Genomic DNA, 27,879 nt, shown 5'->3' with positions numbered 1-27,879 from the left:
CATTCAGCAAACAAGTTGTACAAACTGCAAAACCTTTGATTCTTTGACGTACATCAGTATCTGCGTAACGTGGTCTTTATGCCAAATGTGTAATATTCAGTTGATTGTAAATAAACGTAAAGGGGGAAAAGAGAATAAAAATGATGGGTTTGGAGAACCATAGTGGGCTTGGATACACATCCACAAATAATACACTCAGTTATTCAGTTATACTGGTTGTAGGCGAGCATAACCATTGTTGTGAATAATCTTTAAGGATCATCCTCGTGCCCTTATGCTTATTTTTTGTTCTGTGTCGTGGCGGTGCAAGGAACCAAGTTTATTTATTGGCTCCCCTGTACTTGTGGAGACCCTTCTTTGAGGGGCTTTAAGCCACGGCGGCAGGTGACGTTGTGGCTCTTCAAGCGCGGAGAAATAGAGGACAACCCGGAGTGAAATAGAACCACCTCACGATATCATCGCCAGGGGGCCACATAAGTCAGGGTGTCTGAGATTCCCTCTAGCGCTCTACGACTGACGCCTCGAGGATCCTGAGATGAGGATCGTAGAACTCTTTTATCCTTTTAGACGCGGATTCGCATGAGAGCCCCTCAACACGTTCACATTCAACACTTCGAAAATGGCGGACGATAATCCAGAGCTGAATAGCGCTTTGCGGAGCCTCGACAGAGAATTGGAGGTGTGTATGGAGCAGAGAAACCTATCAGCTGCTCCTAAAGATATGGGAGTCATACTCGCTTGACCGTATAAGACTAACATCTTGGGTTCTCAGGAAGGAGATATCACGCAGAAAGGGTAAGCGACCTCTGTCGGACAAACATGGTGAATGAGAGCCGCCGGTAAATGCATCGGATGTGCTCAAATGAATGATGTTTAAATGAAATACAATGGGACACATACTATTAACTATTGTTGAAACTGATTTTCTTGGAAGCTACCAGAAACGCCGGACGCTTCTCCTTTCACAATTCTTTGGCCCTAACAGCGGCCTAGAAGTCAATACACCTAGCTCGGGCGGACCCTCTTCATCGTTGACGAGCTCAAATAATGCCCCGCCGGCCATACTTAGCGTTCGACCGCCTACAGCCGAATCTACAGCTCAGGGCTTTCCTTCATTCACCAATGGACGTGACAGCACACCGGGCAGCGGAAGCTTCGGATACGATCGAAGGATCAGTGCAGATACACAACACACCGTTGATAGAGACAGCGCGTTCCTACAGGCTCTCGACCGAATGCCCTCGTCTGGCTCATACGACTCTTTATTCCTGCCAAAGTCGCAACAAGCGCCTGTCACACCAGAAGACACAAGGACCGCGACACTATTGAGTCAGAACTATGCATTCAACCCTGGTCCTTACCAAGAACAATTGGACGAGCCTGCCGGTGTGTATGAAATGCCACCTGGAGGAATCACGCGGCAGTCGACGATGCTCGACTCACAGCAAGGGTACTTCTCTGATTTCGCGGGACAGCAACAAGATGATTATAGAGATAGCTATGGCGGGGGCGGCTTTCATCGTTACTCCCAGTCGGACGCATTTTCTCCCACTGCAAATATGGCACCGCCACTGATACCTGCTTCTGAGCTGCCTCATGGGCCCGCAATTGAGCATTTACTCCCTCTAGAGCCTCGCGACATTCCATTTGCAGTTCATGATCCCCATGACAAGAATATGCCAATGTCTAACTTCGATAACATTCCAGCTGTGCTTCGGCATCGCTCTCGGATTCATTCCAAACAGGCTGCTTACTGGGTATTGGATCAAAAGGGCAAGGAGATTGCGTCTATCACATGGGAGAAGCTTGCAAGTCGTGCTGAAAAGGTTGCACAGGTTATCCGAGATAAGAGTAATCTTTATCGTGGTGACCGAGTAGCACTCATCTACCGAGATTCCGAGGTCATAGAGTTTGCCGTTGCGCTCATGGGATGCTTCATCGCCGGCGTTGTTGCTGTACCGATCAATAGTCTCGAGGACTATCAAAGCCTTAACCTTGTTCTCACCTCAACGCAAGCACATCTTGCATTGACTACGGAAAATAATTTGAAGAGCTTTCAAAGGGATATTACTGCCCAAAAATTGAACTGGCCAAGAGGTGTAGAGTGGTGGAAAACGAACGAATTCGGAAGTTATCATCCCAAAAAAAAGGATGATGTACCGCCTCTTGTGGTGCCCGACCTAGCTTATATTGAATTTTCAAGGGCACCTACAGGGGATTTGCGCGGTGTCGTCATGAGCCACCGGACGATCATGCATCAGATGGCCTGCCTTAGTGCAATGATCTCGACTGTGCCGGGGTCTTCAAAAGTCAGATCGCATGGAGAAACGCTCATGAGCTATCTCGACCCCAGGCATGGGATAGGTATGATATTAGGCGTGCTTCTTACAGTATATGGTGGCCACACAACTGTCTGGCTAGAAGACCGGGCGGTTGAAACGCCAGGCCTTTATGCACACCTCATCACGAAGTACAGGGCAACTATCATGGCTGCAGATTACCCTGGTCTCAAAATAGCCGCATACAATTATCAACAGGATCCCATGGCCACGCGGCATTATAAGAAGAATTCCGAACCCAACTTCGGAAGTGTTAAGCTCTGTCTTATAGACACTCTTACTGTCGATGCTGAGTTCCACGAGATCTTAGCGGACAGATGGCTAAGACCGATGAGAAACCCAAGAGCTCGGGAGATCGTCGCTCCAATGCTTTGCTTGCCCGAGCATGGAGGTATGGTAATCAGTGTGCGGGACTGGCTAGGCGGTGAAGAACGTATGGGTTGTTCTTTGACTCATGAAATGGATCCAAATGAGCGTGAGGATTTTAAGAAGGAGGAGAGACACTCAGAGAAGACTAAAGATAACAGCGGGTTTGGCAGCAGTTTGTTGGGTGGGGGGTCATCACCAGCTCCTGTCTCGAAGGAGCAAACAAAGAATGAGCTCCAAGAAGTCCTTCTCGACAAAGAGGCTTTGAAAAGCAATGAAATTGTCGTCTTGGCCATGGGTGAAGAGGCCAGAAAGTTCGCCGGGTCTATGCCACATGCTGTGCGTGTTGGCTCGTTCGGTTATCCTATACCTGATGCCACACTGGCTGTTGTCGATCCTGAGACAAATTTGCTGTGCACACCGAATGTGATCGGAGAGATTTGGGTGGACTCGCCATCCCTTTCTGGAGGCTTCTGGGCACTGCCAAAACATACAGAAGCAATCTTTCATGCACGGCCCTACAAGTTCGAGGAGGGAAACCCAACTCCCGTGTTGGTGGAGCCGGAGTTCTTGCGGACTGGTCTACTGGGCTGTGTGATCGAAGGCAAGATATTTGTGCTGGGCCTCTATGAAGACCGTCTTCGTCAAAAGGTTGAATGGGTGGAACACGGACAGGAAATCGTTGAACATCGTTATTTCTTCGTTCAACATATGATCGTCAGTCTTTTGAAAAACGTACCTAAGGTACATGATTGTACGGCCTTCGATGTTTTTGTCAACGAAGAACACCTACCGATCGTGGTTCTAGAGTCATACGCGGCGTCCACGGCACCAGCAACCTCTGGTGGGCCTCCAAGGCAGTTGGACTCGGTTCTCCTTGAATCTCTAGCAGAAAGGTGCATGGAAGTCCTCTATCAAGAGCATCACTTGCGCGTCTACTGTGTGCTACTCACCGCGCCCAACACTCTACCTCGTGTCACTAAGAATGGCAGGCAAGAGATCGGTAACATGCTCTGTCGCAGAGACTTTGATTCTGGAACTTTACCCTGTGTTCACGTGAAGTTCGGTGTTGAACGGTCGGTTATGAATTTACCAGTTGGAGTTGACCCAGTCGGAGGAATCTGGTCTCCCCTAGCCCTGATGTCAAGACAAGAAATGCTTGCCATGCAAGAAAAGCAGTATTCTGGGGTAGACTACCGTGAAGTCGTCATGGATGATCGCACATCGACGCCACTGAGCAATTTTTCAACCATCGTGGATCTTCTTCATTGGCGTGTTTCTCGTCAGGCAGAAGAGCTAGCTTATTGCTCCATCGATGGCCGTGGAAAGGAAGGGAAGGGTATCACTTGGAAAAAGTTCGACTTGAAAGTTGCTGCCGTAGCAACCTATCTGAGAAATAAAGTCAAAGTTCGCCCAGGCGATCACTTGGTGCTTATGTATACCCACTCAGAAGAATACGTTTATGCAGTTCATGCTTGCTTCTGTCTAGGGGTGGTTGCCATTCCTCTTCCCCCTATTGACCAAAATCGGCTCTCGGAAGATGCTCCAGCTTTCCTACATGTTATCAATGATTTCAATGTGAAAGCCATCATTGTAAACAGCGATGTTGATCATGTGATGAGACAAAAGCTTGTTTCGCAGCATATCAAGCAGTCTGCACAGGTTCTTCGAATTGGTGTACCGGCAATCTACAACACCACAAAACCAACGAAACAGTCTCACGGCTGTCGGGAGCTCGGTTATGTTGTGAAAGATGCATGGTTACAGGGAAGTACACCGGCCATGGTGTGGACTTATTGGACGCCAGATCAGAGGAGGATATCGGTCCATATCGGCCACGACACTATCATGGGTATGTGCAAGGTACAAAAAGAGACGTGCCAGATGAGCAGTGCAAGACCAGTTCTAGGTAGCGTTCGCAGCACCCTAAGTCTTGGCTTCCTCCATACCTGTTTGATGGGTATATATGTTGGTAAGCAGAACCAATAAGCCTAAGATAAATGCCTTGCGGGTTAACCAAAGCTTCTAGGGGCACCGACATACCTCGTATCACCTGTCGACTTCGCAACAAACCCTATGACGCTTTTCGTCACTCTCTCACGCTATAAGATCAAAGACACGTATGCTACCAGTCAGATGTTGGATTACGCGATGACTGCAATGGCTGGGAAGGGGTTCCAACTTCAGGAACTGAAGAACTTGATGATATCTGCTGAAGGTCGACCACGTATCGATATATGTATGTACATTATGATTCATCGATCAAAACAGGCATGCTAACACAATCTTGCCTCTAGACCAGAAGGTGCGTCTGCACTTTGCTTCTGCAAGTCTCGACCGCACCGCAATCAACATTGTGTATTCTCATGTCCTCAACCCGATGGTTGTTACGAGATCATATATGTGCATCGAACCGATTGAATTATGGCTTGACCTTCGGGCTCTACGTCGGGGACTAGTGTGTCCCGTAGATCCTGATACAGACCCGACTGCCCTTGCTGTCCAAGACTCTGGAATGGTGCCGGTGAATACACAAATAGCTATTGTGAACCCGGAGACCTGTACTTTGTCACATGTGGGTGAATACGGCGAGATCTGGATACAGTCGGATGCTTGCGCCAAGGCATTCTACGGCTCTAAACAAGACTTTGACCACGAGCGTTTCAACGGGCGGATTGTCGACGGGGACCCTAGTGTGGCCTACGTACGTACCGGTGATCTAGGCTTCCTCCACACTGTCACGAGACCTATTGGCCCTGGAGGACAGCCCGTCGAAATGCAAGTACTATTTGTCCTTGGAGGGATCGGTGAGACCTTTGAGGTCAATGGTCTCAATCATTTCCCAATGGATATTGAAAACTCCGTTGAGAGATGTCACCGCAACATTGTGACTGGAGGCTGGTAAGTAAACAGTCATAGTATTTCAGTATGGCATGCATTTGCTAAATAATTGATATAGTGCTGTCTTCCAGGCAGGTGGATTGATAGTTGTTGTTGTTGAAGTTACAAGGAAGGCTTACTTAGCATCTCTCGTGCCTGTAATTGTTGACGCTATTCTCAACGAGCACCAAGTTGTTGCCGATATCGTGGCATTTGTTTCTCATGGAGACTTCCCTCGGTCCCGACTAGGCGAAAAACAAAGAGGCAAGGTCTTAGCATCTTGGGTCACACGGAAATTACGATCGATCGCCCAATTCAGTATCCGCGATATGGAGGGTCCAGAAAATCCTTTCTCGGAAGCCCCTCAGCATCGCGTCAGCCGAAGCTCAAAACCCGGGAGCGTGATGGGCAACAGCACCCGACGATCTACCGTGATTCCAGATAGTGACTCGGCTGTACCTCGCTCACCAGCTCCAGTGCTTATGGAGCAGCCCGAAGCACATGGTTCCTACCTTGCTACGCAAGAAAGAGAGGGACCGACGACTGATAGCCCGATCGCCATTCCCGAAACAATCCCCTCAATTCCACACATCGCGGAACCGACACGACCGACAACATCTTCAACTGCTGGAGGTCTTCCGGCAAAAGCTGAAGCTCCTGCAACAATTGGAAACCCTGACTTTGGATTCGACTTCGGTGATTTTGCTAACTCAACGGCCACAACAGCAATGGAAGCAAGTTCCCCCGCGATGGAAAATTTGCCTTACCGTAACCCTCCCAGGGGCGACTCTCTTGCCCATAAACAACAGCATGCTAGTGTTCCTGGTGGTTTCTCAACTAGCCAACCTGATTTCTACGATAGGCGGCCTGAAGCGCTGGAGGTCGGTGCTGGCGACTGGCCACAAGAAGCTCTTATGTACCAGTCAACGCTGGGAGTTGATGATACACATGGTCAGAGTGGTGTTCATAGTACACCCAGCAGTAACAATGACATGACAAGAAGGCGATATGACGGAAATAACTATGGGATCTGAAGGCGCGTGAACTTCCTCAGTCTACCGTGCAACAGTGGTCATGACATATAGATTGGGTAATTAGACGCAGACGCTTTGATCTAGTGTTGGCTGTCTTGTATCCCGCTTCTGGCATAGAGTACTTGGAGCCCTTCTTCTTTTCTTGTCATCTATGTCCCCTAAACACATCATCGTTCTTATGACTTTACAAAACCCATTGCCTCTTTAACCCATTCATTCCCCTGTGCGCATCTATCCTCTCGCTATTGTCTTTGATCAAATGATTTCTCTACTTTATTCGCACTATGAACGGCATTCCACGTTTTGTACATACATACCCCATGAATGAATATGCTAGGTGCCTTTAGCTATCAACTGGCAATGACATGATTTGTTTATCAACTAGCACCAGCTGCTCGAACACATTTACCGTGGTGGATGGTTCTCGAAGTGACTCGGAAGAAGGCATGCTACTAGCAAGTAGTCAGCGTTAACTCCGTGGTGGATCCTTAATCATAAGGATGACACGGGGCCGAGGTAATTCAATTGCCAAGATTCATAGGGCTTTGCGTTCCCACCTTCGACGCCTGAAGATAGTATTATATAACGTAAGTTGGGTGGTTCTTTTACAGTATTGTGTAAAGTCGGTGCTTTCAAAAAGGAGATTACACAATACAAAGGGTTTAAAACAACAGCAATTTCTATGGATAATCAACTATGATGCGAAGTAGGTACCGGAACTGGATTCAGTCTATGGCCGCTTAGTCACTGAAGATGAGCAAAGTCCAATTTATACACAGTATACAGCTTTCTATATGCAACCTGATTTAATTATGGTCTCAAATTCGCCACGTGAGGTTAATGGCGCCACTAAGAGTCTAAAACGGTCACGGGCTGGGCTACTAGTCTTTCCACCCTTGATACCTACCTTAACCAAGAAATCAACCACAAAGGATAACCCACTACGGAGTATTTTGGAAGCGATTCGGATCCTGGGCAATCAAGGTTGCAGGGTCTAGAGATTAAGGTAGACCCACTCCGATTCTTAAACCGAGAACTAGTCATTTTACTTTTTGCATTTATCTTAAGCGAGGTGAGCGATCGCGGGTTTCTATCTCCTACTTCACTAACCACTCCGATATTTTCTATCTAGCGACAAAAAATATACCTACTAATCTAGTCCAATATGGATCCTCATCCGCCTTTCGGCCACGCGTTGCGGACATCGTGTGATAAGTGTAGGGCTGCAAAGGTAAGTTACTTGGGTATTCCGCGGGTATCCGATGATTGACCTGCTCTTCAATAGGTGAGATGCCAGAGGGAAGGCCAGAGCTGTGCTCGGTGTCTACAACGAGGCGATGATTGTGTCACAACTTTCCATCCCCGAAAGACGTCAAAACCAGACAGGTAAGTAAGCATGGCCGAAATAGTGTGCAGAGACATCTAAATTTGAATCACGTCTTTGATTTACCGTCATTTAGGCGAGGAAAGATCCTAGATATGGAAAGCCGGATTGAGCGTATGGAGTCGATCTTGGCCGCGTCAGGCCTCGCAAGTGAGGCTGTCACTCCTGCCACTACTGGTACATCAACTGATCTGGATGACCAACTCTCAATGCTATTACTTCATGATGAGGGTTCCTCTACTTTTTTTGGTAAATATGGATCTTCTTATAATATATAGAAACTGTGCTGACGACCTACACGCTTCAGGCTCAGCTTCGAGTCTCTCTCTTTTCTCTCCTGCTGGATTACAGTGGATATCCAGTAGAACTAATTCCTCAGACCTATCGGATCTCATCCTGAGGCGAATACAAGCATGCCCTCCTTTTCATGAATCACTCCGCGTATGGCAGGGCCTAGACTATCGAGGACAAGTGCCAATTCCACCTAAGCATCTTGCTGATTCATTTGTCGCATGTAAGATTATTCCCACACGTATCAGTACACCTTATCTGATAAGCTTTCAGATTTTTTTGACGCCCTTAATGATGTTATACCTTTGTATCGAAGGGATAAGTTCGAAGTTCTGTACGAACAGCAGTATACTTCTTGCCCCCCCAAGAGCACATCTTGGTATGCCTCGCTCAATGTAGTACTCGCGCTTGGCTGCCTGCTATCGCACGAGGAGAATATGAGTGCGAGTGCTGGAAGCTCAATGCTAGCGCCCACTACTGCAGTAGACTACCTACGGAATTGCTGGAATGTTTTCGGTGAGTTATCTCTCAGCTGCAGGGATCTTATGGCGGTTCAAGCGTTGGTGGGAATGGTAAGGCCCGCTTCTGTTGATCTCGACTTCGGCTTAGGACTAACCAGTATATTCTCAGGCCTTTACCACAGAAATTCTTCTTGACAAAGAAGCCACATACATTGCTTTAGGAGCTGCAGTACGGGTTGCTACCTCACTTGGCTTGCAGCAACAGTTGAAGGACCCTCGCCTTTCACCACCGGAGGTCTCTGAGCGATATATTATCTTCTGGTGCATGTACTCTCTCGACAAAAGCCTCAGCCTTAGGTTAGGAAGGCCACCAGCCATTGATGATAGAGATATAGAAATCGATGTTCCGGACGAGCGGCAGTTGGCCGTTACAAACCCCAGGACTGCTGTCTTGCTCTTGGCGCACATAAACCTTAGCAGAATTGCTAGTGAGGTTTATTCGGAACTATATAGCGCTCGCTCAAGGAGATACCCGGCTTTGAAAAGATTTCGAACTATATCTGAGCTGGATACGAAACTTCAGGAGTGGTGTCGATCTCTACCAGTAGACGTCCAACCAGGAAAGCCACTCGTTTGCTCTAAGGAAAACGTGCGTCATGCGATTACGTTACATCTCGAATATTTTAACTGTCTAGCAACCCTACATCGTTGCTGGGCCTTCCAAGATCAGCTGACAGAATATGACGAACTGCGCCATGATATGGCTCGCCAAGATTGTGGTGACATCGGAGATCGTGTCTATACCGGGCATATGATATGCTTGGATTCAGCTCGAAATGTCGCGCGTCTTTTGATTGCAATCACCCAGTATGGCTTTCCCAAGAGGACCATGCTAGTTGGGTAAGAGTCTCCTTCGCCAAGATGTGTACTATAAATCAACATGTCTGACCGGTCCTAGTCTCACGCTGTATCATTCACTCTCAGCGTTCATTATTCTTTTCGCCAATGTTATTCAGAATCCTGGCGATTCATATATCACTGAAGACGTTCAGCTTCTGGGAGTCATCCTCGAATCCCTGTTCCCCAGTCTTCAAGCCAGTGGAACGTTTCTGCCCAATTTAGTCTATGAGATATTTAGCAAAATGAGGTCAATGGCAGTGGAGTATGTGGAAAAGGTGCATGTTGAATTGAAAAACGTATCGAAGCGGCCACGTCGAGATTCTGATGAGGCGGTCATGCATCTCCCCCATCGCCGTGCAGCAAATAACCATGTCCAGCCGCGCAACAAGGGTGCTATCTCCACGGCTGATACACACGTACGTATACGCTTTGTTTGTCTGTACTGCATGAAATATAACATGCTAACTGGACTCTAGCGGACAACCGCAAGGTATAATGCGAGCTTGAATCTTACGGAACCTGCCAGCTTAACCGAAACGGAGTTACCGCACGAATTAACTTCTAAAGATAACGCATGGGAATCCTTGTATGACGATCTCGATGATCTACCAACAGATGAGATGCCGTCCGAGCAGCATCCTTATCATGAGAACTATAACATGGGATCCTTTGCTGAGTCGTTACCCGGCTCTGTTCCTTTCATACCGTGGTCGTTGGATTTCGATTTAACTGATCTTTGGCAGTATGGGAAACAAGATTTATTTGAAGGACGCTCCAGGGAGTAGTGTTTCTGGTTGTGTAAGATAGACTATAATTGCTAGTACTATTACTATAGCTCACTTTACTTGGGCCTTGCTTTGGTTTTGTCCACAAAACAGGACATGCAGAACGATGCATCTCAACCCAGGGCAGTATTGATATCGAACTAATCCGAAATCAAAATGAAGTCTACCGTACAAACTTCAAACTTTAGCTGATGGGAGATGTCCAAGAGCCAAACCCGCATCTATTGAAAAATTCAATTAGTGTCTCGAAAGATGTGCATGGGACTGTGCAACATACCAATAGTGAGCTGCTGGCCCGTCGCAGACGTATTCTTCGCAAGACTGATGTATGCATCCGCACAGTCGTCCAGGTACGTCTAGTTAGGTTTTCTATATTAGCGATATCTCGGTTTGGGCCTGCAGCAAATCCAAGTTCATACCTCGTGTCTCAAAGTAGATCGCTCCTTTAGCGCATTGATTATGTTATCACCGAACTTCATGCCCTGGACTTTTACTCAGTATCACCCGCACTAAGGATGTTTAACAGTGTTAATTGGTGGACGTACCCATTCCGTCAGAAGTAGACCCGGCAAGACTGCATTGACGCGGATCTCTGGTCCAAATGTGAAGGCGAAATGCTTCATCAGGTGCAGGCCTGCTGCTTTGGTGACTGAGTATGCCATGCTGCTTCCGCTCGTTGTGATTCCCTGTAAGGGTCAGCCATAGAGCCACGAAGATCAGCTGAGGTGGGTTCTGAGCATACGGCAATAGAAGAAGTTGCGATGTAGACGCCGCCGTCGGGGTTTTTCGACATGATAGGCTGAGCGGTTTGCATAAGCTGCAGGTGGGACATTACGTTGGCTGCCCAGCACTAGACGTGCGGATAAGTACTGATTGACGGGGAATCCTCTTGCACCATGGGGGGATTACCTTGTTCCATTCATCGTGGGACATATCATAAATGTCTCCGGGGCGAGTAAAGCGCGTCCATCCAGCATTCGCAATGATGATATCTAAACCGCCTAGCTTTTCCACTGTTGTGTGAATAAGCTGGTCGTTCTCGGCGGCCACGAGCGTATCCTTAATTGGAATAGTTAATTCAGTATAGGAACACGTAGCGTCATGCGATCGAGTAATTCTCTCTGGAAGACATTCATACAGCTTGAGCGATGTGGCACTTCACCGAGTACTCTTTCTCAAGTTTGTCGGCCAATTGCTGCGCAGCCTCTGCGTTGGAGTGGTAGTTGATAAGCACGTTGGCACCTTCAGCTGCAAACTTCTCGCATACCAGGGCGCCTAGGCCTCTAGAAGCCATTGTAGCTATTATTAGCCAAAGGGGATTCCCAATGAGTGATAAGGAGCTCTCTCACCTGGAGCCGGCTGTCACCAGCACGTTTCTTCCCTTTAGCGAGTAAGGCATGTTTGTCGGCGACTGTTAAGATATAGTTTGCAGCAAGGTCGGGAAAGTGAAAGTCAATTTGGTTTAGAAATTAGATTTAATGTATCATCCTGGAAATCAATCTCTTGGGTGTGTCTTATGGATTAATCGTACGATGAGGGGAACTTTTTACCCCGCTTGCCCTGCATATGGTGGTAGTAGGTAAAGGTTATCGTGCCGAGGTTCGTTTGATTTGATATCAGCTATCTCACCAGCGTTCAAATAATAGGTGCTACACATAAACAAGAAAATGCCAAGCTGAGGGTTGTTCTGCAGACCCTTCCCTAATGCCAGACCGGATGATCTTTCTCTCTAACGACCATTGTTCTGCACCTTATTGCCCTGTCGATAGCAAAATTCCGCAGCCCGGGGGATCTCCATGTGATGAAAGTGTCAATTAAGGAGACCCACACATGATATGTCTCAGAGATTAGTACCTTTCATCTGCCTGTCTCCGGACCCTTAAGCAGGGAATCTTGCTTGTGAATGAAACAGTGCCATACTTTCCGAGCGACAGCCTCACCAAGGACCATACACCCACCACCATACGAGTGTTTGAGAATCCCCTCCTCCAACTAGACCATCCCTACCCTATACCAGTCATTCCAAATTTAGTCAAAGGTAACCGTACAATCACCCTAATTGATGCTCCACCCAGGAACACGTTTATGCCGCAATAAATCCAAAATGGTTTGGCGAGCATTGATTGAACCAGGACACTCACCAGTCTTCCTTGATTTTTTCATGCTGTCATCAATATGCTGCCACCGCCTGGTCCAGCGACTATAAACCCCCCCCCCCCTCTCTTTCGTTTCAACACTTCATACGGGTATGAAGACTCCAGCACACCATTATCATCAGTGAGCCACCTATTTTCCGCTGCGATATGACTCTTCCCAAGATAGCCTCCTGCATCCCGTCTCTCGAAGCATTGGAAGCCTCTGAATATCCTCAGGATTCTTGAACTGGGCTATCACTTGAACAATATACAATACGTAACCATGCGAGTAATACTGTCCCCTAAGGAAACTCGGTGTAGTCGTGCTTTTCCAGAATGATGTGATAATTGCTGGAACTCTAGAGAGCGCGCAGCGTGGATGGATCGGCTGTATCGTCCCCTGCTTTGATAGCATGAGTATGTTTTGATTTGCACGTTCTTTTGAAGTGGAAGACTCTGTGACTTTGTCGGTATATGGGATACGCTGGTCCCAGTAGTTGAGGATATATTCAAGTACAGCAAGTAGTCGTATGCCTCACATACCTCATCCTCAGGTGACATGAAACAGCAAACCTGTTGGGAGCCAGGCATCTCTACGCACTCGCCTGTATCAGAGAGAAGAGCTACCAAAGGATACCCACCAAAAGACAAGGCAAAGCCACGCTTCTGCTGAAGACAGCAAGCAACCCAAAGTCTATAGCATGGGCGCTGGGATCTCGTACATAGACAGGACCACGGATGTTGACTGTAATGAAAACAGAGCTCTCCAAGTGTAAAAATTCAACAACACCCAGGAGCATAGCGACTACACCCGGCGGTCTTGTTAGGACGAACAGCAGGTATGTTTGAAAGGGAAAAACGTAAAAAAAGATGGAGATGCGGGGAATTGAACCCCGGACCTTTCACATGCTAAGCGAACATTATACCACTAAACCACATCCCCAAGTTGATATTAGTACCTTTGGTATCTATAATTATGAAGAGTTTTCAAAACCATTGCAAACATTTTTTTCTGAACTAAGGTCAGATTTAACCGTATGTGGTAAGGTGGCATTCCTGGATCCACCTGGGCGATCCACCACCTCCAAAGCTATCCCCAAGTGACGTCCGCCATTGCCCTTTTGTGTTCGGTCTTTTGTCTGTTTGGAGATATAATATTATAGTTCATAGATGGTACAAGGGTACAGATTGTGCCCGTTTTGTAGAGTATATGTGCAAACTGTGAGTGCCCTCTCAGGTGTCCAGTCTATCTACTAGTACTGAGTAGACCAGGCAGGAGGTTTAATTGGTTTCTTTTTTGCAAGTGATTTTGTATTTAACAACCAAGTGAGAAAAGTTTGACATCTTAATTATATTATCTTTCATACCATGCCATTCTGTACATACAAAAATGCTTTTTAAGACCTTGCTTTTCTGCTACTACAGTCTTAAAAAAAGAAAAAAGAAAAAAAAAAAAAACCTGGACATGCACCCCCAACCATGAATTAGGAACAGATAGAGAGAAAATATCGAAAAGGGTAGTAAGAAAGCAAGCTCAAGATTTACTGGCTCTCGGCTTGTCTCGTCAGACCATCAATATCGACCTGGGGCTTGGCACTACCGTTAGCAGCCTTAGCCAGGTTGGTAGCAAGGTCACTGGAGCCGGTGAGGGTCTCTAGGGCTTGCAGGTCCTCGTCAGTGAGGGTGTTGGAGCGGATAGGGCGGAAGGGAGCAGGGGAGCCGGCACGACTAGTCAGAAACTGTTCGACGGAAGTTAGTACGATATATAATGATGATTGCAGCTTAAAGAAGTTAGAGAGCTTACAGAGCTAGCGGCACTGAGCAAAGCGATCAAACTGGCCTGGACAACGTCCTGGTGGATACCAACACCCCAGACCTGCTCCTTGCTACCAGCCGCAGTGCACTGGATGTACGTTGCGGCCTTCACCTCCCTACCCAAACCAATAGAGTGTTCTTTGTAGTCGACAACGTCGAGATCGATGCCGAGTGTCGACAAGGCGCCAGCCAAGGAGGAGATAGCACCGGGACCAACACCAGTAATAGCGTGCTGAACCCCATCGATCTCGATGACACCGGTGAAGCGCCGCTTGAGGTTCTTGGTGTTCAGAGCCTTGCCAGGCTCGGGAGGTGCCGGAGATGTTGAGCGGTCCGTGGTGATGTTGTAGTCGACCAGGTTGAAGCGAGGGTTGGACTTGAGGTGGTATGCCTCCTCGAAAAGACCAACGATCTCGCTTGCCCGCAGCTCCCGGCTGACCTCTTCCGACTTCTTTTGGACGATCTTGCTGAACTCGACCTGCAAGGCGCGCGGGAGATCCAGCTCCAAGCTGCGCAAGATAACCCAAGCAGCACCACCCTTGCCACTCTGGGAGTTGACACGAATAACAGCCTCGTAAGTTCTGCCAATATCTTGAGGATCCAAGGGGAGATAAGGAATTTCCCATTGGACTTCCTCGCCTGACGCTGCCGTGGCATCATCACGAATCTTGAAGCCTTTCTTAATAGCATCCTGGTGACTACCACTGAAAGCGCAAACGACCAGTTGACCGCCGTAGGGCCACCGTTCGTTGACAGGGATCTTGTTGCTTTCTTCAACTACCTTGATAACAGCGTTGATATCGGAGAAGTCAACATTGGGGGTGATGCCCTGTGTGTAGAGGTTGAGAGCCAGAGTGACCAGATCAACGTTACCCGTTCTTTCACCGTTCCCGAACAGAGTGCCCTCCACACGCTGCGCACCGGCCATCTGAGCCAGCTCAGCGGCCGCAATGGCACAGCCACGGTCGTTATGCGGGTGAATGGAGACGACATACTTCTCTCGCTCCGACACATGACGGCAGAAGTACTCAATCTGGTCCGCAAAAACGTTGGGAGTCGACATTTCTACTGTTGCGGGCAGGTTAAAGATAATGGGAGCCTCCTCTGTAGGACCCCAAGCCTCCTTGACGGCCTCGCAAACCTGCGCAGCGAACTCGGGCTCCGTGTCAGAGAATGTTTCGGGAGAGAACTCGAAGTGCCACTCGGTACCGGCGGTCGAGGGGTCGTCCTTAGTGATCGAACGTGCGAATTTGGTGCAGCGGACAGCCATTTCCAAACTCTTCTGTTTGTCCATGTTGAAGACAATTCGACGGAAGCATGGGCTCGTGGCTAGGTAAATGTGCAGGATAGCCTTCTTTGCACCCTTCAGAGAGTCCACCGTGCGGCGGATGAGGTCTTCACGACAAGGGGACAGGACCTGGAGCCATACATCATCTGGAACGACGCCAGGAGTCTCCACCAGGCGCCGAGTGAAGTCGAAGTCTGTTTGCGAGGCAGATGGGAAGGAAACTTCAATCTCCTTGTAGCCGATATCGACGAGCATTTTAAAGAAGCGGAATTTTTGTTCACCGTCCTGTGAAAACCCGATATGTTAGAATAGCTAGTCTCGTGCAATGAATTAGTCGCACGTGTTCTCCCACAAGCTGTCATACCATTGGATCAGGCAAGCTCTGGTTGCCATCTCTTAGATCAGTAGCCAGCCACCGGGGAGCCTTTTCGATGGCTTTGTTGGGCCATTGGCGATCGGGGAGATGCAGCGGCTTAAACCGTCTGTACTTTTTCGAGGGATCTTTGAGCCTGTCATTTGAATGTAAGTGCATTGAGTTGAAAGAATAGGCGGCAGGGCGCGACGTTGAGTGCTGCGGACGGGAAGCTCCACGATAACGGAGCTATGGAGGGGGAGGGGCAGTGGACTTACATCGGCATGGTAGCGGTTAGCGGGTGAGATCCGCAGTGGGGGAATGGAGAGAAAAGAGGGAGAGACAGAGAATGGTCGAGGGTTAGAATCTCTCAGCACGGGGAGAGGTCGACGGTCAAGAAGAAAATGAAAAGATAAGCTGGAAAAGTTTGAACGAAAGCAGACGAAGCAATTGAGGGTATTTAAGATGCGCAATGAGTCAACCCAATCAATTGCAGTGACTCTCCGCTTCAATTTTTCTCTCGCCGACAGCGGATGGCAAAAGCGGCGTATGATTTGATACCAGACCACAAATGGGGCAACGGGGACGGGGTGACTAACACTACACCTTTTCGTCTTCAAGACTTGAACCGCTACGCCTTGTTGGTGACAAAAGTCAAGTTCTAGTGGTCTAACGATGCACGAGAGAGGTAAATGGAACATACTGGGCCTCGCTTTGGACCCGGTCAATCATCGAGTCGTTATTAGCAATAATATTGCCCGTTCTTTCGTCCTATTTGTGCAATCTTCATTCTAGATGGAGTTCAACATGATTCATCGTCCCCAGTCGGCCGATGACCGGAGGTCTTGACTGCCTCAGGCCATCAAAACAGACCACTTTCGTCCGTGGCAAGCCGACAGTTTCCGGGCAGTTTGTTGATCCCCAGTGTGACATGACAGTGATCCAGCGGTATGCATGACAATGTCCAAGATAACGGGTATAAGGTTAAGCTTATGATTTTTCGTTGTCCCGAGTTAATGAATGAGAATAATCCTAGTGATTTTTAAAAGATATCTAGAGGTATGAGGTACATGAATGCATACATATATATATATATATATAGGCAAGAGAACGTGTCAGAGTCCTGATGCAGTAGGGTGGTAGCCATCAACATCCGACTCTCCCTCTTCTTCATTTCTTGCCCTTCTTTTTATTATCTTTCTTGCCCTTCTGAATCTTCCCTTGCTTCTGAGATTCTCGGTCCACTTTGCCCTTCTTCCATCCAATATTTCCTTCGTTACGCTGGCGGGCGTCATCAAGACGCTTCTTGTCCTTATTGCTCAGCTTCTGCTTGTCCTTCTTCGACTTCACAGAATCCAATCCATTAAGCTCTGCGGCTCCAGCTTTCTTAGAGAGAATCTTTTCGCGCTCACTTGCAAACCATGTACGCTTTGGTCGCGACATAATCTCGGCTTCGTGCTTAATCATATTCTCACTCTTGGTCACCTGCATTTCCGCTTGCGCCAGCTGCTTTTCTATCTTCTCCTCTTCGAGCACTGCGTCAATTTCTTCCTCAAGATCCTTGGCCTTCTTAGCCCATCCGTCGGCGACAGCTGGGTCGACAACTCGGCTTGCGACCTTGGCTCCCTGTGCCTTGCTAGCCTTGACAGCTGCCTTAACCACCTTGCGATCTGGCTCGGCAGCGATTGTGCAGGCTCGACCAGAGCGACCGGCACGAGCAGTACGACCGACTCGATGCAGGTAAATTTCATGGCTTTGAGGAGCTTCGTAATTAATGACCGTTTCCACCCCTTTAATATCCAAACCACGTGCTGCCAGATCGGTAGCCAGTAGGAAAGAGACCTTGCCCTCACGGAAATTCTCAACGCTTCGTATACGCTGTAACTCATGTTAGACTTCTGCATAGTGCGGTCAATTTGGGGTAGACATGACATACCTGTTCTTGACTCATGCTACCATGAAGCTCAGCAGCTTTCAATCCAATGAGCCCAAAGACAATCCGTACACGATGTGCTTCTTTTTTCTGCCGGAAGAACACAATGACCCGTCCCGTGTAAACCTCCTTGCATAGGTGAAGAAGGTATCCCAATCGTTTATCCTCCCTTCCAGGCCGTAAACGCACGAATTCCTGAACCAGGTTCATGGAGGTGTTCTTCTTAGAGTCAACCATCAGCCGTACAGGTCGGTTAAGCCCCACTCGAATAAGCTTGTCGACTGAATCGGTCATGGTTGCTGAAAAGAGCATCGTCTGCCGTGACTTCGGGATGGTAGTCAAAATTTCGTTCAGCTCATCTGCAAAACCATCCTCCAACATCCGATCGGCTTCATCCAAGACCAAAATCTCGAGTGTATCAACGGTGAAGCTCGCCGAGTTACGCATGTGGTCAATGAAGCGACCAGGCGTGGCAATGATAACATCGGGGCGCTTCTTCAGGATATTCTCTTGTTCGCGGAGACTGAAACCACCAACAAGTTGGCAGAAAGTGATATCAGTATAAGTAGCCAGTTTGGTAGCCACATTGTAGCACTGTACAGCCAGTTCACGAGTAGGCATCAGGATCGCAACACGGCTAGTAGGGACCTTTCGGGGGCGGAACAGAAGACGCTCGAGGATGGGAACAACGAAGGCAGCCGTCTTTCCTGAACCGGTCACCGCACTACCAACAATATCCTTGCCGAGAAGTGCTACGGGGATTGTCTTGCGCTGAATGGGAGTCGGGTTTGTGAAGTTGACCGCAGCCAATCCACGCAGAATGGGCCGGGATAGGTTAAATTCCTGGAATGACCTCTTAGACAGCTCAGCTGCAGATTGTTCGCTGGTCTGCTCCTCAGGTGCGAAGAAGGCCTTGCGCTTTGCTTCTTCTTCCGCATCAACCTCACTCTCGGCATCTGAGCCATCGTTGTCTGAAGCAACATCATCGGGATGTTGGACGGGGGTTGCGACAGAGTCGTTGTCAGAGGCGGCATCATCATCTTCATCATCGCTGTTCTCATCATCGCTGCCTGCATGCTCATCTTCACTGGCTGACTCTTGAGCATCAGACTGGCCGCTCTCATCCTCGCCGTCAGCACCCATGCCGAACGCATCTTCAGCCATCAATTCATCGTCCTGGAAATCCACAGACATGCCCCCATCCGAGGCATTACTCTCGTTTTCACTGCCCTCATCTTCACTCTCAACCTTCTGTTTCTTCTGCTTCTTTTTCGACTGGGCCTCTTTCTTCGCTTGTCTCCTCGATATGATCTCGTCAATGTCCACTCCTTGTTTATCGCCATTCTTCTTTGTACCGTCTTTCGTATCATCCAATCCCCATCCATCGAACCCTTCAACCACGTCCTTCTGAGCTGCAGCGCCGACGTCAAACTCGAAATCCGAATTCAGTGCCCCATCATCCTCCCCAGTATCGTCTTCCTCCTCTGGCTCTTCCTCCGATTCAGATACAGCCTCTTCACCTGTCTTCTTCTGTTGTTTCCCGTTTTTCAATGGCTTCTGTTTCTTGCTCTTGCTTTGTATTGTCTCCGCCGTGTCCCTCTTGCGCTTCTTGATGGTTGAATTCGCCGTTTCTTTGTCTACATGGTCGTCTCCGTCCTCATTGATGTCTTTAAATGCATCGTTCTCATCATCGGAGAGTGTAAGCACGAAATCGTCGTCTTTGGGAGCACTGCGCTTTTTTGGCGGTGCCATTTTTTCGGTTTATAAAGTATAAAACCTGGCAAGTAAGTAGATTAGGTGGTCGCTTCTCAATAAAAATTGGATAAACACAAATAAATAAGAAAAACTTTTATTGAAGGGCTCCTATTGTCCTCTCAGACCCTTAAGCTGCACGTACTAGTTCTTGTCCTTTCGGGGAAAAGAAAAAAAAGTTCAAAACTGCGGAGGCGGTGAAAGAATACACTCCGGCAAAAAAGACTGCGGACTTGTTTGGGGATATATTGATTCTATGATGGTTCTTATCCTCTGCTTGAACTAATCTGTAATGGGACTAACGTCAAGTAGCCCTGAGGCCGGGGCCGTGGACCAGGTACTACGAGGTAGTAGCTTCTGCTATCTTTCATTTTTTCCCCATTTCTTCTTTCTTCTCTTTTTGAATTTTCTTGAGGTGTTTGACCAAGCAGGGTTTTCGCCATCGAAGTACTTTAAAGAACAACACGATATGGAAAAGATAACAAAAAGACATAAAGGTCATGTACCCCATATTACGACCAATTTAAGGGAAAAAAAAAAAGAAACCATATGGATCTGCTAAGTCCAACGATACCAGTGGCATTCTGCTAAATATAATGGTAGCAGTTATTTTTTTATTTGTTTTCTTATTCATTTTTTGGTTTAATCAGCCAAACCATTCGGACTAGTATTTCCACAATCGATGTGGACATACACTCCAATTCAATTTAGGAATCGAACTTATCGCCCGCGTGGTGACCGACGTTTCGAACAAGGTATGTGACATTGAGACTAGTGGTAGTCAGTGGATCTGCTTTACGGCAATGCTTGCTTGATCCGTGAGGGGGGCTTACAAATGGCTAAATTTCACTCTTGCACCCTTGAGTCGACCCTGTTCCTCAAAGTCGTACTGCCTTTTGAGCCATTCTTCAACCCAGCTGTAGGTAGATCTTTTGTCAGATGGGTAGCTGATGGCAAAAAGAAGGCGACCAAGTCTGCGTTGACCTCCTGACCAGTAGCCGGTACGGTCTTCAGTATTGCAATCGAAGAAATACCCACGCTTCGGAATGTAGGTAGGGTCGCACACTTCGAGAAGCTTATCCATTAGGCACTTTCCAATGCCTTTGTGGGTGTGTCCAGGTTTGACAAACAGCTCCAGCTCCGCTGTAAAACGGCCACTGGTTCTGCGTCCTATGTAGTCGGTCGCCAGTGCATAGCCCAGAATCTTTTGAGGATTATTATTCGCCGTTGCTCTGATTCTGCGCTCCGCGGCAACAATAAAAGGCAGTTTTTCCTCGGTACAGTCATCGATACACTGGCGAATATCACCAGCTTCAAGTGGTTCGATATAAGTACTCAAAGGAGAATTGTGTGCATACCAGTTGAATATTTCAAGGAGTCCTGGGACATCACCCATTTCAACAGGACGCAGGTAGACGTTCTCTTGAAGCACACTGGCACTGGGCTGTGGGGAATTCCTCAAGCCTTCAAGATAATGCTCGCGTGTAATTTTCCTTCGAAGTTGCTCTTCATCACGCTCTTTTTTATTGTGAAGCTCCCAGTTGTGGCAATAACCTAGGACGGTTTCATGGCAATGGAGCAGCGACTCTTTGTCATCCATGTCTAGGAGAGTCGTTTGTTCCTCTAAGTCTGGAATATACATGGTGCGTATGCCATCTGGATGCGCCGTCCCATCAAAGAAAGCATAGTGGTAGATATCGGCATAGCAACAAATTTGAATGGTGCCGTCGAGCCAACGACGGAACCAATCGCGAAAAGCCTCGTAACTGGAGGAGCAGGCATGCGGATAATACTCCCAATTTGCATAATAAATATCTGTCCAGCTATGTTTCCGCTCCTGCTCAGACTCTGTATTCTGGCCTCCAGTGCCACCCTGAAGCCCAGAAGTTTGTGCAAGCTGTGATAATATACGTTTGTGTTCATCAGTTGGCTCAGATGACAAGTTCAGCTCCCTATCCTTAACAATGGGATAGACAGTAGGACTGCTCTCATAGTCTCCCCACTGGGCAGCTACTTCATCAGCCCCCGATACGCTGAGTTTAATAGTTTCATGAATACTACCAGACGTTAAGCCCGTTATACAGGGGACACCTGCCGATTGTATTGGAGCAACACGACACTTCTTAATCGATAGGTAAAACTCCGAGTTTGGGTCAGTTCCAGGACCAGATCTGCATCTTTCGAGAATCTCAGGGTTGGCTGTAGGGTAGTCAAGGTCCTTAAAACGATCCAGATGTGCCTGCCGGACTATCTGTGCCCGAAGGCGGCTAAGCTCCTCCAACGCTTCTTCTTTTGAGCTAGTTGGACTCGCTTCTTGGAGAGGCTCGTTGCCAGTGGGGAAATTTTTCCGACTCGCTGGGGTGACTTTCTGTCTAATATTCTGTTGAACGCTGCTTGTTACCTTACCACCTGCGTGTCTGATCTGCGAAGGGCTCAGAATGGACGGGAGAGTCTCGTGAATATTTTCCTTTTGGGGTACTGGAGTGATTTCAGCATCAGTACTGCTCGTATTGCCTCCACGATGAAGAACGACTACATCAGACTCCTCACTGGTAGTCATTTTGACGGCAGCTACTTTTTTGCCTGAGTGTGCATTAGCCTAAAAACCATTACTGACTCTAGATTGAGGATCTCTTACCAACTGCATTCGCGCTTGGTATTCCGCTTGGGCGCGGTGTTTTGGGTGGTATGCTGTTGGCCTTCTGATTCACTGTAGATATCGTTGACTTGGATATGGGCTGGACAAATTCTGGGAAAGTGTGATTGACAGAAGGTTGCAAATGCTCAGTATTGTCATGAGATGACTTGATCTGTGCTGTTGAAAGCTTTCTATGTGGTAGTGATCGCCTCTCCCTGATATGAGGTGCAATATAAGGAATAGGTGAAGGCCTCCAATTCTTTGGACAGTCTTTAGTATTAGACTTCGGTGTCATACTCTGGTTATCTGCATTCTCTTGTGAAGTATGATATTTATGAGCTGGACCACTCCGATTCACATCTGGAGCTGTAGTGAAATCTTTCAACTTTGTAGATGATGAATGAGACCAAGTAATCTTGTGTTGTCGCTTGTAAGAAATATGCCTTGAAGCAGGTAGCAAATGATCTGGGCCTTTCGTTGGGGTGGACGCTATCTTATGTTGACAGGTGCCTGTAGGTGCACCAGTGACTTTGGTGCATAAAGTAGATTTGTGGCTCTCCAAATGTTGGGACTGTTGGGGATCTGTATTCTTTGTGGATGTTTCGTATCTGGAGGTAGGATAACTGGTACGATGACACTTCCGGTCCATGATTTGTTTGCTAGAGTATCGATTATGGTTAACAAGACTCTGTGCGATGAAAATTAGTATTATAATTGAGTATTGTTTCCTTTGAAATTTAGCTTCAGTAGAGTAATGCGCCTCTAAGATGCGCCTCTAAGAACCAATGCTTTTTACCTTTGTCAGAAATGTATGGAAGCTTTATCTGCAAAAATGGTTGGCCATAGTTATATGACTATATGATTGGTGGACAGGAAATGATGAATACAAGTACTAGTACTCGTAGTACAGTAGAAGGTTTGTTGCAATGAATCAATAGCAATTGATTGTGGTCAAGGGGAGAGATCAAAGAAATTCACTCAATGTCAGGTGTTCAGTCAGAGAGGACCTTAAATACTGTACCTGGTAGGAGAACCTCTTGTGAAGGAAACACCTCAGAAGGAAATTTCCCCATAGTCCGGTCTCCTACTAGGCGCTATTCTTTTTTTAAAGATCATACTTTCAATGGGAGTATGAACACTACTCTAGGAAACTAATTATAAAAGACTAAAAATTTAAGTAAGATACATTTCTAAAAGCCCAAGTCAGGTAGTCTATGAAGACCTGAATTGTCTTGTTAGTGATCTACCATTCTTCCTCTCTGGTCTTGAGTGGTTTGGAAGTGATTTAATCTCCACCGTCTCGTAGCGGAAACCCCAACTATGACTTTGAACCCAACCACCTGCACCTCTGCTTACCCCTACGACAATCAGCCCGCCAACGCCATAATGCTGTCTATATTGAGAAAAGCCCGGCTAAAAGACAAGGAAATGAGAATATTGATGCTGTATGTTAAAGAAGTAGTGTTTGTTGGTCAACATACTGAGCCCCAACCACAGCGGCCTTGATAATGCCGGAAAGACCACGATTGTCAAGCAGATTATGAAGGAGGATGTCACCACTGTTAGCCCAACGCTGGGTTTTATCATCAAAACTATTGATTTTCAAGGGTATTTGGCCCTGATACTCCAAACGTGAGTCTAGTAAATTGCTGATAGCTTCTCTGCAGATACAAACTCAACATTTGTAAGCACCGTCATCACGTTACCACGGTTCTAATCCACTTACTTATGAGGACTAGGGGATGTAGGAGGGCAGAAGACATTACGCTCATACTGGAAAAATTACTTTGAGAAGACCGATACTCTAGTCTGGGTTGTTGATGCAACAGATCGTTTGAGAATCGATGATTGCCGGGATGAACTTGCCGGCCTTCTTCTCGAAGAGGTGCGCTGCAAACTGTTCCAGTTCCGCCTTTCAAATTTTAGTTTTGTCGGTTTGTTTGACTAACTTACGGATCAGCGACTGACGGGGGCAAGTCTTTTGATATTCTTAAATAAAACTGACGTTGAAGGCTGCATGACAGAGGATGAAGTCCATGAGGTGAGGTTCTTTTCCTTCTTATCTTTCGTTTTCGTCAAGTTCAACTCCCAGCGATGACTCCTTTACTTCTTAAAATAATAGCTTCGCGCTTCGCGCTCCGCTATCGTACCTCGCGAATAATTCTAACACTCTCTTCAGCGGCTTGAACTTGATTCGATCAAGACCCATAAATGGACGATATTACCTTGCAGTGCTATGACGGGGGAAAATCTCCATGATGGTCTGGAATGGGTCGTACAGGATGCAAAGGATAGACTTTTTCTTTATTGAAAACGATAGTTAATAAGTTAATGCCAAATAATAATGGGCGCACACTAGTTGACATGCGCGCTGTCTCCTTCCCTATTTAATCCACTTGCACAGTCTAAAGAAATAAGATGAATGTTTAATTATAAGAGCTTAGTAGTATAACTGGTATACTATAATGCTTCTGGCTTGAACTATTGTATCTAAGTAGTAGCTGAAGTTATGGTCCACGGTATATTGTGGCCGGATAAGTTGTCTACTGCTATTTGCTAGTTCTACTACTCCTCTTCCTGTTCATCCCATTACTTTCTATTCTCTTCTTTCAATTCATCTCTTTGCCTTTTGCTTTTTGCATTTTATATCTAAACATGTGCAACGGGTTGCTTCAGATATTGTTCTGATGGTACGATCTGATCTTAGAGAGTCAATATGTCGCAAGGTTCATCGATAGGGGCTTGTTTTCACCAAAATAGTGAGTATCCATGATGACGAATCTCGTCATTAGGTGCGGTGTCTCATATCTTCCAATGTGTTGTTCGCTGTCATCTTTCCACTCGTGGATCGAGAAGATTGTCTCAAACTCATCCATGGATCTCTGCCGAGTTGTGACCTCCAAGTTTCATTGACAATAGTCTAATGCGAAACCACCTAATGGAGAATCAAGAGCTATGTAGGTATATATTTCACCATAACAAACCTAATCGACTTAGTTGGTAACCATAATTTATCCATCTTGTTCGTTATGTTTCCGATCGCGGGGCGGTAAAACCCGATTAAATTGGCTCCACCGCCGTCAGTCATACTGTGGAAGAGCCGACGCCCGGAAAGGGTTTTTTGTTGTTTTGGTTGGGTTTGGTAAGGAAACGTAAACAATCTACCGGGTTGAGGAACAACAAAACATTGTCTATTTCCTGTAGAATAACGTCCTTGAAGATTCGCGGTTGTGTCTACTTCTAGGTATTTGTAGTCAGGTTAATTCTATCTCTCAAAAAATGCTACAGCCATTAAAATTAACCCTTACTGCAGATTTACACTTTGCGTGTGTTTGGACAGGACTTGACAGAGTCTTCTGTGCCTAGGAAAAGAAAATACTAGTGTGACCAACGAATGCCTTGCGGTCGGGCGCCTCTTTTCAGCAAGGATGTACTTGTCCTAGTGGGGCTGCCGTGTGATGTGCGTCCGTCTTTTGGGCTTGTTGTTGCCTTTCCGATGATTTCTGCTGAACGCTGGCCGCTGATTAGGTGTTCGAAATGGTCATTACCTTTACCACTAATCTACTACCTAACCCAACTAACTACCTCCCTCAGCTGGTACCCATCGCTGACAATTATTGCCATCGGGCAGTTTGAAGGGTAAAAAAAGCCGAGGAAACCGATCCTCCTGATGTCTTCACCACCGCTTCGGTGAGGCTCAGAACAAAATTGCCAGACAGAGGAAAAAGGGTGAGGACGACGAGAGAAGCGAGGTTTGATTAATATCAATCACACTTTATTCTGTCGTGCCGTGGAACTGAACTCCGGGCTACACTTATTTTTCCTTCTGGGTTTATTTATTAAATTATCATTAGCTCATCTGACTGGTTGGTTAATTATATGCCCAATAATTATTGACCTTCTCCTTACCAACATCCACACCCCTCCGTTGGTGCGCCTCTCGCCAAACCCCACAGTTCTCGTCTGCCGTTTGTTTCTTTGGGAGGCGTTTTTTGTTTTTCCCTTTCCTTTCCTTGTCCTCTCCTATTCCGACTTGTGACATATCATCTGCCAAGGGGACCATGTCTTCCTCAGCCGACGCCGAGGGTTCAGAGGATGTCAATGACTTCCTGCTTCGTATCCGGGAGCTCGGAGAGAAGCGCGACAAGGAAGACGAAGAACGTACTAGGAAATTAGAGGAGGAGATTTTGCAAGGCCGGAAGGAGAGGCAGGCTCGAAGAGCTGGTATATCTGGATTCCCTTGTTACTTCCCCCCAAACCATACGTGACCCATGACTCACAGAAGACTGGGCCTCTCGAAGATATACAGAGTCAAAAGCTGATTTTGTCCTCTTTGCGAAACCAATGTAGAGCGGGCACGGTCGATATCGCCGACGAAAGACTCTCCATCTATACTAGATAATGCTCGACTGAGCACCTCGTCGTTCAGCCTACGAGCCATCGATCCTCCTGAACATCTTGAGCCAACCCCCCAAACTCCAGACCGTGATATCAGCAGCAAATCGGAAGCCATTCGGGACGACGAATCCGTAACTACCAATGGTAGTCGAAGAGGATCTAGAGTGGATATAAACGAGTTAGAATCATCGCCCAAGGCCCCTTCGGTTTCGCTTCGAAGCCGAGCGGGGACGTTGTCCTGGCAGCAACGGCCGTCATCGCGAGAACTCAATAGACCCTTCTTCTCTACTTCTCCCGTTCGGGAAAATCGCTTGAGAGCCATGTCGAGTACCTCGACCGACGACCGTGGATTGTCTGGTAGCCCAACATTGCGCTCTCCTCCCACAAGGGAGGCCCCGTTATTGGACCAAGCAGAAAAAAGTGCTAGCTCCCCTATGCGGGCAACGCCAGCCGAAGAAGAATACCAAGAGCTCTCTGCGCCGGGCAATGACTCTAAAGCGTCGGAAATAGAAATAGAAACTACGCATGAGGTGGAAAAGGAACCCAGTCAACCCGAAGCTGGAGAAATGCGATCACGTTCTCCATCAAGGGCAAGCTCCACTTTCGCAGAAAGTAGCCTCGGTCATCGATATTCAAGTATTTCTTCCGTTTCAACAGCTACAGGACTAGGATCTCCCATACCTCTGTCAAGTACACAAAAGTTCGAGCCCCGAAAGACCGAGACAGACTCAGAGGACCAAACGACGACTCCCCTATCGCCCAGACGTCTCTCTCCGGAACGTTCAAATTCGCCGACTAAGGGACTTGGAGGGTTTGTGCAAAGCGCCATGATGAAACGATCTGATAGTGTTTCAAAACGTTGGAGTGCTCAACTTCCATCTGGCTTGAGCCGCGGCCACTCATTCGCAGGGAATAGAAATAGTTTCGCTGCGCCGAGTAAAAATGACCTATTATCTTCACCTCGACTTGCCCCCGACAGCTCGACTTTAACAACACATCGGCCAGGTTCTAGCCATAGACCAAGCTCTAGCCACAGCGAGGCAACGATTGTCAAGGAGAGTGAACGCCCGGCTACTCCATCAGTTTCTAGCGGCAATGGCGCCACACGACCCGATGGGAGCCCCGGAA

General features: G+C 47.4%; 8 protein-coding genes and 1 non-coding gene across 9 annotated transcripts; 4 read left to right on the top strand and 5 right to left on the bottom strand.

Moving 5' to 3' along the window:
- The first annotated feature begins 386 nt into the window (after window positions 1-386).
- BDV37DRAFT_251965 (putative AMP binding domain protein) lies at window positions 387-7,079 on the top strand. The gene is made up of 6 exons (XM_032082358.1): window positions 387-679; window positions 773-795; window positions 935-4,677; window positions 4,735-4,944; window positions 5,003-5,606; window positions 5,665-7,079. Exons 1-6 carry the CDS (start codon window positions 620-622, stop codon window positions 6,617-6,619), a joined length of 5,595 nt encoding a protein of 1,864 aa, XP_031940064.1. The 5' UTR covers window positions 387-619; the 3' UTR covers window positions 6,620-7,079.
- A 705-nt stretch (window positions 7,080-7,784) lies between these two features.
- BDV37DRAFT_272604 (Zn(II)2Cys6 transcription factor) lies at window positions 7,785-8,950 on the top strand (the record flags this gene model as incomplete). The annotated part of the gene is made up of 5 exons (XM_032084899.1): window positions 7,785-7,850; window positions 7,905-8,005; window positions 8,080-8,252; window positions 8,311-8,535; window positions 8,568-8,950. The coding sequence occupies 5 exons, from the start codon at window positions 7,785-7,787 to the stop codon at window positions 8,948-8,950; spliced, it is 948 nt and encodes a 315-aa protein (XP_031940063.1).
- A 565-nt stretch (window positions 8,951-9,515) lies between these two features.
- BDV37DRAFT_272603 (uncharacterized protein) lies at window positions 9,516-10,440 on the top strand (the record flags this gene model as incomplete). Its single annotated transcript, XM_032084898.1, has 3 exons — window positions 9,516-9,655; window positions 9,714-10,071; window positions 10,132-10,440. The coding sequence occupies 3 exons, from the start codon at window positions 9,516-9,518 to the stop codon at window positions 10,438-10,440; spliced, it is 807 nt and encodes a 268-aa protein (XP_031940062.1).
- Window positions 10,441-10,617: 177 nt separating this feature from the next.
- On the bottom strand, window positions 10,618-11,839 carry BDV37DRAFT_284388 (SDR family NAD(P)-dependent oxidoreductase; the record flags this gene model as incomplete). Its single annotated transcript, XM_032087490.1, has 8 exons — window positions 10,618-10,661; window positions 10,718-10,796; window positions 10,860-10,922; window positions 10,986-11,126; window positions 11,183-11,290; window positions 11,350-11,499; window positions 11,579-11,723; window positions 11,790-11,839. 8 exons carry the CDS (start codon window positions 11,837-11,839, stop codon window positions 10,618-10,620), a joined length of 780 nt encoding a protein of 259 aa, XP_031940061.1.
- A 1,607-nt stretch (window positions 11,840-13,446) lies between these two features.
- BDV37DRAFT_t139 lies at window positions 13,447-13,518 on the bottom strand. Its single transcript has one exon. It is a non-coding gene; the product is annotated as a tRNA-Ala (tRNA).
- A 508-nt stretch (window positions 13,519-14,026) lies between these two features.
- On the bottom strand, window positions 14,027-16,721 carry BDV37DRAFT_251906 (2-isopropylmalate synthase). Its single transcript, XM_032082357.1, has 4 exons — window positions 16,309-16,721; window positions 16,043-16,187; window positions 14,380-15,963; window positions 14,027-14,314 (listed from the first exon to the last, which is right to left on the bottom strand). Exons 1-4 carry the CDS (start codon window positions 16,314-16,316, stop codon window positions 14,117-14,119), a joined length of 1,935 nt encoding a protein of 644 aa, XP_031940060.1. The 5' UTR covers window positions 16,317-16,721; the 3' UTR covers window positions 14,027-14,116.
- Window positions 16,722-17,049: 328 nt separating this feature from the next.
- drs1 (putative ATP-dependent RNA helicase DRS1) lies at window positions 17,050-19,856 on the bottom strand. Its single transcript, XM_032079022.1, has 2 exons — window positions 17,967-19,856; window positions 17,050-17,908 (listed from the first exon to the last, which is right to left on the bottom strand). The coding sequence occupies exons 1-2, from the start codon at window positions 19,713-19,715 to the stop codon at window positions 17,201-17,203; spliced, it is 2,457 nt and encodes an 818-aa protein (XP_031940059.1). The 5' UTR covers window positions 19,716-19,856; the 3' UTR covers window positions 17,050-17,200.
- Window positions 19,857-20,422: 566 nt separating this feature from the next.
- Window positions 20,423-22,275, bottom strand: BDV37DRAFT_295009 (GNAT family N-acetyltransferase; the record flags this gene model as incomplete). Its single annotated transcript, XM_032089767.1, has 2 exons — window positions 20,423-20,486; window positions 20,549-22,275. 2 exons carry the CDS (start codon window positions 22,273-22,275, stop codon window positions 20,423-20,425), a joined length of 1,791 nt encoding a protein of 596 aa, XP_031940058.1.
- A 1,443-nt stretch (window positions 22,276-23,718) lies between these two features.
- BDV37DRAFT_153488 (ADP-ribosylation factor-like protein 2) lies at window positions 23,719-24,732 on the top strand. The gene is made up of 6 exons (XM_032079021.1): window positions 23,719-23,798; window positions 23,851-23,961; window positions 24,021-24,037; window positions 24,093-24,238; window positions 24,314-24,394; window positions 24,533-24,732. The coding sequence occupies exons 1-6, from the start codon at window positions 23,740-23,742 to the stop codon at window positions 24,662-24,664; spliced, it is 546 nt and encodes a 181-aa protein (XP_031940057.1). The 5' UTR covers window positions 23,719-23,739; the 3' UTR covers window positions 24,665-24,732.
- Window positions 24,733-27,879: the final 3,147 nt, after the last annotated feature.

The sequence above is a fragment of the Aspergillus pseudonomiae genome (assembly GCF_009193645.1).
Source record: "Aspergillus pseudonomiae strain CBS 119388 unplaced genomic scaffold BDV37scaffold_47, whole genome shotgun sequence".
In the NCBI taxonomy this organism is placed as follows: domain Eukaryota; kingdom Fungi; phylum Ascomycota; class Eurotiomycetes; order Eurotiales; family Aspergillaceae; genus Aspergillus; species Aspergillus pseudonomiae.
This window is presented reverse-complemented; position numbering and strand designations above follow the sequence as displayed.